The sequence below is a fragment of the Myxine glutinosa genome, chromosome 6 (assembly GCF_964187855.1).
Source record: "Myxine glutinosa chromosome 6, kmMyxGlut1.1, whole genome shotgun sequence".
Classification (NCBI taxonomy): domain Eukaryota; kingdom Metazoa; phylum Chordata; class Myxini; order Myxiniformes; family Myxinidae; genus Myxine; species Myxine glutinosa.
Window position 1 is genome coordinate 122,481,855 of NC_136266.1, and position 12,574 is coordinate 122,494,428.

General features: G+C 39.6%; 1 protein-coding gene across 1 annotated transcript in view; it reads right to left on the reverse strand.

Moving 5' to 3' along the window:
* Positions 1-12,574, reverse strand: part of LOC137430246 (integrin alpha-8) — a 155,180-nt gene that overhangs the window by 60,383 nt on the left and 82,223 nt on the right. Inside the window, exon 16 of the mRNA XM_068120960.2 lies at positions 6,842-6,897. Coding sequence (XP_067977061.2) covers positions 6,842-6,897 — 56 coding nt within the window. The remainder of the gene's footprint in view (positions 1-6,841; positions 6,898-12,574) is intronic.

A 12,574-nucleotide genomic window follows, 5' to 3' on the forward strand; every position in this document is an offset into this window, starting at 1 on the left:
TAAATATTTTGTGTTGCCGTCCATATCAGGCTTGCCTTCTTTTTGGTTCCTCGTAAGTTCTTTCAACTGCTGATAAATTAAAAACTATTAATGAACACCAAACTAAGAAAATAATGAAAATAAAAATGGCAATATGACCAAAAGTTGCTTGTAATTGGGAAGTCCATCTAAAAAAATTAAGGTACCACCAACTAGCAAGGTTTAGTTTTATGTATCGACCACTAAGTGATCTTCATAATAACAGCCCAGATGAAAACCACACGCCTGTCCAAACGTTTGGCCTGATTCATGCCTCCTGGGCAACTATAGACATAGTAGTTGGTGGTACATTCATTTTTGAATAAAGTGCAATATGTTCCAGACACAACAGCTTTCAAAAAGTGGGTGTTTTATTCAATTCATGTTGCATTAAAGCATCAAAATGTTCTCAGGCCAACACCATGTAAGGTTAAAAATGGATCGGTCTATAATGATGTAATAAGCTCCAAACACCCTCCCCCAGCCCCCCATCCGCCTGGTCCCCCGCGCCTCGTGCACCCTCCTCTCAAAATGACCATGTTTGAAACAAGCTCAAGTGCAGGAAGTGTGTGGGACATTCTGACCAACGCATTGCCCGTACATCTCGTCAGCAACACGAGCCAAAAATGGTAATAGTGCCACCTCAGCCCTGAAAACAGCCATCCTGTCTGGCTTTCCCCCAGACTGGGGAAGTGTGCATGGTCACGTCAAACATATTTGTTCTCACAAAAAGAAAAACCTTTGTTTTATTTATTCTAATTGTGGGCATTCCATGCCTGAAATGCGCCAAAGCAATTATAACACCAGTTAATTATATCACCATAAACAAGCACCAATGATAGCACCAACCTGAAAAAACTACCAACAATAAAGGTATCATCATAAAAACTACAAACAATAAAAGCATCACTATAAAAACTACCAACAGTAATAGTATCATCATAAAAACTACCAACAATTATAGCACCATCATAAAAAACTAACAATAATTATAGCACCATTATAAAAACGACCAACAATTATAGGAGCATTATTTATAAAACTACAAACAATTATAACACCATTATAAAACCTACCAATAACAAAAGCATCATTATAAAACCACCAAAAATAAAAGCATCATCATAAAAACTACCAACAGTAATAGTATCATCATAAAAACTACCAACAATTATAGCACCATTATAAAAAACTAATAATTATAGCACCATTATAAAAACGACCAACAATTATAGCACCATTATAAAACATACCAACCATTATAACATCCCTATAAAAACGACCAATTATAGCACCATTATAAAAAACTAACAATAATTATAGCATCATTATCAAACCTACCAATAATAAAAGCATCACTATAAAAACTACCAACAACAATAGTATCATCATAAAAACTACCAACAATTATAGCACCATTATAAAAAACTACCAACAATTATAGCACCATTATAAAAAAACTACAAACAATTATAACACCATTATAGAACATACCAAAAATAAAAGCATCATAATAAAAACAACCAACAGTAATAGTATCATCATAAAAACTACCAACAATTATAGCACCATTTTTAAAAACTACAAACAATTATAGCACCATTATAAAACCTCCCAATAATAAAAGCATCATAATAAAAACAACCAACAGTAATAGTATCATCATAAAAACTACCAACAATTATAGCACCATTTAAAAAAACTACAAACAATTATAGCACCATTATAAAACCTCCCAATAATAAAAGCATCACCAAAAAAACTACCACCATAAAAACATCGTCATAAAAACTACTAACAATAAAAGCGTCATTAAAAAAACTACCAACAATTATAGCACCATAATAAAAACTACCAACAATAAAAGCATCACTATAAAAACTACCAACAATAAAAGCATCATCATAAAAACTACCAATAATTAAAGCATCACTATAAAAACTACCAACAATAAAAGCATCATCATAAAAACTACCAACAATAAAAGCATCACTATAAAAACTACCAACAATAAAAGCATCAAGATAAAAACTACCAATAATTAAAGCATCACTATAAAAACTACCAACAATAAAAGCATCATCATAAAAACTACCAACAATAAAAGCATCACTATAAAAACTACCAATAATAAAAACATCACTATATAAACTACCAACAATAAAAGCATCACTATAAAAACTACCAATAATAAAAGCATCACTATAAAAACTACCAATAATAAAAACATCACAATATAAACTACCAACAATAAAAGCATCATCATGAAAAAACAAAACAATAAAAGCATCACTATAAAAACTACCAACAATTATAGCACCATTATAGAGCATACCACAATTATAGCACCATTATAAAAATGACAAACAATAATAGCATCATGATAAAACATACCAACAATTATAGCACCATTATAAAATATACCAACAATAAAAGCAGGACTATAAAAACTACCAATTATAGCACCATTATAAAAAAACTAAAAATAATTATAGTACTGTCATGAAATTCTGTCGAACGTCTGAACCCAGGTGTCATGCATCTTTTGCCCGCTACGCGGCCGTTATAAGAACTCGGTCATTCAGCGCTATGATCATACCTGAGACATTAACTGTATGCTATGCTGGTGTATAACTAGATGGTACGTACTGCCACTTTGTTACGGCTTGCTTGCGCTCATATGTAAACTCATTACTAGTTCAGATGCATGCTGAATATTGATATGATGTTCGCTGGTTCTCTTTACAGGTATTGTTAGGGATCGAATGATATTAAACTCATGATCTGAGCCAATGTTGTAACTCTGATTCTTACAACAAGTACCATTATAAAAAAACTAACAATAATTATAGCACCATTATAATAAACCAACAATAATTATAGCACCATTATAAAAAACTAACAATAATAATAGCACCATTATAAAAACTACCAACAATAATAGCATCATTACAACCATTACAACCATTCTCAGTCCATCCCGGATGCATTCTTCAAAGATCCTGTTGTGTCCTAGTAAGATGAGCCCCAGCCTGGCCCATCCTCCTGAAGTATCTCTCATCCAGATACTATATATATATATATATACACTAGCTTGGCTTGGCTCGCAACGCTCGCCTCACCATGCGTCATTGCAGAGGAACGAGCTTGCTTTAACTGAGGATAATGACTGTACCTGAGTTGCTGTGTTGTAATGATTTGCACCAATCATCATGCAAACATTTATTTTGTACAAATATATTCCTAATATTCATGATATTACATTTTCATAGGCAAATTAAGTTCAAGATTTAGGTTGATGAAAGAAAATAAATTCAAAAAGGAACACCTTAGTACAGGGGTTTCTTAACCTTTTTCCCTGTCAAGACCCCCCAACGGATTGCCCACGATGTCCCCATACCCCTTCGCCAGACTGTTGACTGACCAAGGCGCACCTAACGTGCGCATAGCTAGGGGGACTGGGGGCATGTCCCCCTATAATTTTTTGGATTTCTAGGTGCTCTGTGGTGCATTCTGAGGGGTGTTTTTACTTTAATTGCCTATAAATATAAATATATATTTATTATATATTTAAAGTTGATATTCATTGAATTTATTTTAATTTATTATTATAATTTATTACGAGTCCCATACCCCCAGATTTTCATCCCCATACCCCCAAGGGGTATGGATACCCCAGGTTAAGAACCCCAGCCTTAGTACATACACACGGAAGGGGTAGGTACAGACTGGAAGTTTGGGAAGATTTCAAAAAAGTTTGAGTGAGTAGTTCAGTGACGGGATATGACAGACACTGTACATATTTGTGTATTGTGTACCGTATATTAAATAATAATTGGCCTCACCACCATATAATTAAAAACAACTCACCACAACACATAATTCAAAACACCTCACCACAAAGTGCACGCCACGTAATTCAAAACACCTCACCACAACACATAATTCAAAACACCTCACCACAACACATAATTCCAAATGCCTCACCACAATGTACACACAACGTTATGAAAAACACCTCACCACCAAGTTATTAAAATTACATCACCTCCATGTAATTACCAACTCTCATTGTGCAGTTTAAAACACATCACACGTCGCTATAGAGACAGGCTTGTTTTAACTGAGGGTAATGACTGTAGGTGAGTTGCTGTGTTGTCATGATTTACACAAATCATAATACAAACATTTCCTTTGCACAAATGTATTCATAATATACGGGATGTTACAATTTTATATTGAAGATTGAAGTTGAAGATTGAAGTTTAATTTTAGTTTATTTTTCAAAAAAAAACGCCAAACGCCAAACGTGAGTGGAATATAACAATCCCAAAGTCCGTGCATGAATCCCCACACTGGGTGAAGGTCGAAGTCGTGCAGAACGGCAAGAACAACAGGCAGGTATCGGCGCGGCTGCAGACACGGGGTTTCGAGGTGTGAGGTCGAGCCGATGGCGGCACGGTAATGATCCCCTAAAACGTGAGCGGAATCCACGCACCACATCCACCAATGACTTCGCCGATATGGAAATCAACGGCAATCAACACGATGAGGTCGATATGGGAATTAAGCCAATATGGGAACCAACGATCAACAAGATGATGTTGATATGGGAATCCCAACGACAAAACAAGTGGGACCATGCGGACGGCCTCCTCAAGGAAAAATTGCGGATCGGCCTGTAATGGAGGTGCTTGCTTTCCCACGAACAATAGGTCATGCTCGGTACCAAAACCTGAGACGCAGGTTCGATTGCAATTGCAATATGGGACAATGTCGCGGGCAATCCCTTTCGCGGGAAGCCTCAACTCATTCGCGACCAATATTGAATATTGAGGAAGTCCGCTCACAGCCTCGATGCGACTCACGGCTGTGTCTTTTCCCCTGCCGATTTTCCTCCCGTCTCCTCTTCTGGTTTCTTTGCCGCGTTTTTCTTTTTTTTCCAAAAACATTTATTTTTACCTTTTACTAAAGTCTTCTACCGACTCCTCTCTGGCCTTGCCCCCCCAGCTCTCTCTGGGCTCTGTCCCGCAAATATTCCTACAGGTCGCACAAGATCTGACTGCAACCCTCTTATGGTTAAACTGCCAAAATCAAGACTCTCTGCTCACCTTCACTCCTTCATTCCTCTTTTCTCCCGCCTCTGGAACAAACTCCCTCACTCTCTTCAATCCCACTCCACCCTCCAGGTCTTTAAAACAGCTGTTCACCACCATCTCTTATCTTCCCCCATCCAAAACCTTGATCTTTTCTATCCCCGCTAATTTCACCCCAATTCCACTTTTTCGAAATACCAACTTCTGTCCTGGAAGTCCTTGGTGTCCTTGTGTTTTATACTTCTCCCATCCCCCCCCCCCCCCCCCTTCCCATGCCGCCTCCCCCCAAGCCCTCTCCCTCCCACACATCTCCCTGCTCTTAAATGTTGTGTGCTCTCAAGTGTTTGTGTGCTTCCCCTTCTCTTGTCGTCCGCTCCCTCTTTTTATATATTTTGTTTGTCTGGTTGATTTGTTTGTGAAGTAAATGTCAGCTCTTTCACGAGCCTCGATTCAGTATACCAAAAAAAAATCCCCAAAAAAATCTCCATTTCTCACAGAAATCTTAACAACAATATTACCTGAAACAAAAAATCCTACATGTATATAATAACAACAACAAACAAATATATAACAAATAATAACAAATAACAACAACAACAAAAGCGGAAGTGACGAATCCATAACACGACCATAAAAACAATTATGGTACTATCATAAAACAATTATGGTACTATCATAAAACAATTCTGGTACTACAATAAAACAATTACAGTCCTATCATAAAAACAATTACAGTACTATCATAAAACAATTATGGTACTATCATAAAACAATTACGGTACTATCATAAAAACAATTACAGTACTATCATAAACAATTATGGTACTATCATAAAACAATTATGGTACTATCATAAAACAATTCTGGTCCCACCATAAAACAGTTACGTACTACCATAAAACAATAACTGTACTACCATAAAACAATTCTGGTCCCGCCATAAAATAATTACGTACTACCATAAAACAATTACAGTACTACAATAAAACAATTACGGTACTTCCATAAAACAATTATGGTACTACCACAAAACAATAACTGTGCTACCATAAAACAATTCTGGTCCCACCATAAAACAATTACGTACTACAATAAAACAATTAAGTACTACCATGAAACAATTACGGTACTACCATAACACATTTCCAGTACAACCACAATACAATTACTGTAATAACATGAAACAATTCCGGTACCATCATAAAACAATTACTGTGCTACCATAAAACAATTATGGTACTATAATAAAAACAATTCCGGCATTACCATAAAATAATTACATCGCGGGAAATTACATTTTACTACCATAAAACAATTATGGTACTACCAGAAAAACAATTACAGCAAAATCATAAAAAAACAATTGTGGAGATTCATTTAAAAAACAATTATGGCAAATCATAAAATAACAATTATGGAACAATCATGAAAACAATTGTGGCGATTCATAAAAAACAATTATGACAAATCAGAAAAAAACAATCATTGCATTCTAGTAAATAATAAAATGACAGCATCATAGTTAAAAATGGGTTACAAATATTTTTGTTTTAAGCAGATAGAAATACAAACTTTCATTGAACAGATGAAGTGAAATGCAATACAAGTTATGAATAAAACGTCTTATTTCCAACTCCCCTAAATCACTCTTTGTAAGAAAACCTAAACAGATTTAAAAACAGGCATGAAGTGACCGCATGTATGGGATGATGTCAATGTGGTCTCACCCACTGTTTCTGGAAGATTCTTTCCCTTGAGGACCAAACAGTATTCCACCGTGAAGCTGCTTACGCACACACACAGAAATGGAAATGACATGTCTGAGTATTATTAATGGAAAAACCCATGAAGAGAATGACGTCATGCTACATGTGTAACGCATACAGATAGGGTGGTGGTGGTGGTGGTGGTGGTAGTGTGTGTGTGTGTGTGTGTGTGTGTGTGTGTTTGTGTTTGTGTGTGAAGTTTAACACATGGGTTTGATAAGAACAGTCTAATATCCCTAACAAGAAAATCTCCTACAATTTCCCATGAGATATGATAGAAATTTAATGAGAAACTCACCATATCTCATAAGAAACCTTTGTGAAGGGTGTAAAGGTATGCTTTACAGTTTAAATGAACACATTAACTGTTAAGACATTCCAGTTAAATATACCACGAACAGTGAAAACATTCATAATTATAAAGTAACAAAAACGCATTGACAAGGCTTGAAACATGTTTGAGGTGTGCACATTAACACGTTCCTAAAAGCCTGTTCAGTGGACGAAGACCTCTGGGAAATCAGAGACTCTGGGTTTTGGAAACAGCCATGGTACATCTGGTGGGAGGTTTAAGGGAGTTATTATGGAAAAGCTTTCGTAAAAGAAAAAAAATCAGTTTCATTAAGCAATGCACAGGAAATTACTCTTTATTCTAAACAATGGGAGTAGCGGCTCACCAACAGTTTGTTGTTCCTACTACAAGGGGCTCTACTGTTTCTCTTTCTCTTCACCCTAAATTGTTCCTCTAATCTCAACCATCCATTTATATAATAAACTAGCAAGGGTACCCGTCTTTGACAGGGGGGCCGGGGGGGGGGGGGCGCATAAATGTCTCACCTGAAATGAGCAATTTCCTTTGGAGTGTGTATTGATAGAAATGGGAATTCAGTGTAAATATTCAGTGAGCATATGTCACAATGGGTGCAGCTGGTAACCTCGACAACCTCGTTCCATTATATCAGCTAAGATTTCCAATCCATACTTGTTGTACCTCTGAAGTACTGCTCGGGAGTGAATGTGCTATTATAAAAGGTCAGCTGGAAAACGGTTTTAGGCATGTTTTGGGCCTACAGCCTGATGGAAGATCACCAAAGTTCTTTCCATACCAACCGACCACCTCCAGGCCCCTATCCATCTCCACATCGTTTCTTCAGCTCCGACCTTCCCCCTCTCTCTATATTCACCATAGCTTTGCTTTCAGCAATTTCCCACAGCATTTCATTCTGGTTTCCCATTTGATGATCGATAGATCAGTAGTTTCAGTTTCACGTTTCAACATCTGTTTCACTTTGAGATATCAGTTTAGATTCATCATCGCAACTTGTGATGCAACGTGAATAGTGCACAGAAAACGTCTTCAAAACCGATTTTGGGAGGAAATTTTTTCGAATTATCTAAGGGGTTTGAAGTTTTTTTTAGGCTCATACACAGGTTCAAAGTGTTTAAAGAATCAATGATCTTAAAAGGGCCAAATTGGGGTCGAAAGGTGTCCAAGGACATAAGAGCAAAAGGGGTCAAAAGTGTCCAAATGGTCTTAAATTGGCCAAAATGTCTTAAAAAGTCAATAGGTCTGAAAAGTGTCAAAATGTGTATGTCTCAAAAGGGTCGAAATGGGTATGAAAGGGTCTAATGGGTGTAAAGGTCAAAGGGGTCTAAGGTGTGTAAAGGGTCTGAGGAGTGTAAGGGGTCTAAAGGCATGTAAATGGTCAAAGGGGACTAAGGGGTGTAAAGGGTCAAAATGGATCTAAGCGATGTAAAGGGTCTAAGGAGTGTAAGGGGTCTAAAGGGGTGTAAATAGTCAAAGGGGTCTAAGGGGTGTAAATGGTCAAAGAGGTCTAAGGGGGTGTAAAGGGTCTAAAGGGGTCTTAGAGGTGTAAAGGGTCTAATGAGTGTAAGGGGTCTAAAGGGGTGTAAATGGTCAAAGGGGTCTAAGGGGTGTAAATGGTCAAAAGGAAGGAGTCTCCTGGAAAGCAAATCCAACGGAAGGAAATCTCATTTCCTTTCCCAAAGCCCGAAACAAGTATGTGTCCACCCTCAGGAGAGCCAGGAAACAATATCTCTCCGTTCTCAGGACAGAACTCTCTTATCTGTCTCCCTCTTCCAAATCCTGGTGGCATCTGGTCAAATCTGTTTCTGGTGTTTGTTCCCCCTCCATCCCCTGCCTCACCTCAAATGGCGACACAGCTGACTCCGCACGTGAAAAAGCTGAATGCCTCAACTCTGTGTTTGCCTCTAAATCTTGTGTCCCAAACCCATCCCTCTCTGTACCCACTGTACCCAGTCGTACCCAGCTGCTCCTGGACTCTGTGTCCTTTCCTCCTGACAAGGTGGAAAAGTTTCTGGCAACCCTCGACTCTGATTCTGCAACTGGACCTGATGGCATCAGCCCACGGGTCCTAAAATCTTGTTCTTCCACTCTTTCACTCCCTCTCTCTGTTCTCTTCACCCTCTCTTTTGCTCAAGGTCATCTGCCACCTGCTTGGAAATCTGCCAACATCACCGCTATGCACAAAAAAGGTGCAAAAACAGATCCCAGCAACTACAGACCAATCAGCCTTCTCCCAATTATCAGCAAAGTCATGGAATCCATCATTGCTTCAGATATGAAATCTTTCCTCTTCTCCAATGGCTTGATCTCTGATCATCAATTTGGTTTCAGACCTGGTCACTCTACTCTGGACATGCTGTTTCTGCTTTCTCAACAATGGATGGAGGTCCTCAATGCCAAACAGGAAATTAGAGCTGTCTCCCTTGACATATCACGTGCCTTCGATATGGTCTGGCACCCCGCTCTGCTCACCAAACTCTCCTCTTTTGGTATCCATGGAAATCTCCATGCATGGCTGGTGGACTTCCTCTCTAGTCGTAGTCAACGTGTGGCTCTGAATGGGTTTCTCTCATCTCCTCTTCCTGTTCAGGCTGGAGTTCCCCAAAGCAGTGTTCTGGGCCCTGTGCTTTTTCTGGACTTCATCAATGATCTCTCTGACTCTCTTGAAAATCCTCTCTATCTCTTTGCTGATGACTCTACTCTCTGTCGCTCCATTCTTCATCCCTCAGATTGGCAGTCTGCAGCCTCCTCACTCTCTGCAGACCTGGACAAAATCACAGACTGGGCAAACAAGTGGAACATATCTTTCAATCCTGACAAATCTCACACTCTTACGATGTCTCTCCAAAAAGACCGACTGGACAACCCTCCCATCCACTTTCTGAATAATCCTCTCCAAGAAATTCTGTCACTCAAGCTTTTGGGTCTCACTATCTGCCATGATCTTTCCTGGGAAAACCACATTTCAAATCTGGCCTCCAAAGCCAGTCGCCGACTGGGCATCCTCCGTCGTGCGAAGTCCTTCCTTGGCACACCTGAGCTCCTCACCACATACAAGGCTTTCATCCGCAGCTCAATGGAATACTGCTCTCCCCTCTGGGCTGGTGCTCCTGCCTCACACCTAGCTCGTCTTCACTCTGTTAAAACCAAAGCATTCAGAATCATTGGAATCTCACGCGATGAAGCTAACTCCAAGGGCCTCTCACTCACTCACCGCAGGCAGGTTGGTGGTCTTTCCGTCTTCTACCGACTCCTCTCTGGCCTTTCCCCCCCCAGCTCTCTCTGGGCACTGTCCCCCAAATATTCCTACAGGTCGCACAAGATCTGCCTGCAACCCTCTTATGGTTAAACTGCCAAAATCAAGACTCTCTGCTCACCTTCACTCCTTCATTCCTCTTTTCTCCCGCCTCTGGAACAAACTCCCTCACTCTCTTCAATCCCACTCCACCCTCCAGGTCTTTAAAACAGCTGTTCACCACCATCTCTTATCTTCCCCCATCCAAAACCTTGATCTTTTCTATCCCCGCTAATTTCACCCCAATTCCACTTTTTTCAAATACCAACTTCTGACCTGGAAGTCCTTGGTGTCCTTGTGTTTTATACTTCTCCCACCCCCCCCCCCCCCCCCCACTTCCCACGCCTCCTCCCCCCAAGCCCTCTCCCTCCCACACATCTCCACTGCTCTCAAATGTTGTGTTTGTGTGCTTCCCCTTCTCTCCCCATCTTGTCTTCCGCTCCCTCTTTTTATATATTTTGTTTGTCTGGTTGATTTGTTTGTGAAGTAAATGTCAGCTCTTTCTCGAGCCTCGATTCTGTATACAAAAAAAAAGAAAAAAAAAAGGGGTGTAAAGGGTCAAATGGAGTCTAGGGGGTTTAAAGGGTCTAAGGGGTGTAAAGGGTCTAAAGCTGTCTAAGGGGTGTAAAGGGGTAAAAGGGGTCTAATGGGTGTAAAGGGTTAAAAGGGGTCTAAGGGGTCTAAAGATGTTCTAAGGGGTGTAAAGGGTTGAAGGGTTGTGAAGAGACAAAAGGTTTATAAGGGGGTGTGAAGGGTCAACGGGGTTTAAAGGAGTGTAAAGGGTCAAAGGGGTCTAAGGGGGGTATAAAGGGTCAAAGGGGTGTAAAGGGTCTAAAGGAGTTTAAAGGGTCTAAGGGTTGTAAAGGGTCTAAAGGGGTCTACAGGGTGTAAAAGAGTGAAGGTGTGGTAAATAAATTACCTTGGGTTCATAAAAAAATTAACTCGGGAGTGCAACACGACAATAACGGGCCAAATGACCTCCTCATCATGGAATAAAAGCCCTATTCAGCTACATCGTGGTTAAAAATCTGAAGGTAGAAAGTTTCGTTGTGATTAACCTTGGGAGATCAAAGCAGTATGATCCCAAACAAAGCGCAAAACAACAACTCACCTTGTTGTGAGGATGAGGTAATCGTTGGAGGTTTACCCGTCGTCAAGTAGCGGTTTGTAGTTGGCGTCACGTGGGTCCTTTCTTCTCCAAACTATTTTTTCACACTTGAGAGCGATGTTGGTCGATGAGCAGCAAAATTACTTTTAAAACGATGTGTAGGTTGTGTTTGTACTATTATCGGTTTTTGAATAATTAGCGCATTTGAGAGGTCACGTGACTCCTTCTTTGCCGAACTTACCGATCACGCTAATGTCTTAATTAAGAGTTGTTTCTCACATCTGATAACATATTTGATGATCGGAGCTCACCATCAAACAAATTCTATCGATATCCGTGTTGAAATCTGATTTTAAAAAATTGTGTTTTTAATAAAGATTTGGATATGTGGATCGACCCTCGGATATCATGGCGACAGGTGGTGGCTCGGATGGTTTTCATTTATGAATCGGGAGAAAATAACTGTTTTAAAACCTCTATTTATGTGCAGGGTGGTGGAAGATGTTTTCCAATAAAGTTTCGTGCCAATTAACCTTGGGAGCTCAGAGGAGTAGGTTCACAAACAAACAAACAAACTGACATTTCGCTTTCATATACTGTATATATATAATATGGTAAAAGAGTTGAATAAGAATGTTTTGTCATAGATACCTACCCCCATTAGTGTTACCACTGCATTTTATAGATGCCTGCCTGATGCGGCCATGTCCCTTATGCAAAATGTCTTCTTTTTTTTCTTCTTTTTTTTGTATACTGAATCGAGGCTCGTGAAAGAGCTAACATTTACTTCACAAACAAATCAACCAGACAAACAAAATATATAAAAAGAGGGCGCGGAAGACAATATGGAGAGAGAAGGGGAAGCACACAAACACAACATTTGAGAGCAGGGAGATGTGTGGGGGGGGAGAGGGCTTGGGGGGAGGAGGCGTGGGAAGGGGGGGGGGGGGGGAGAAGTATAAA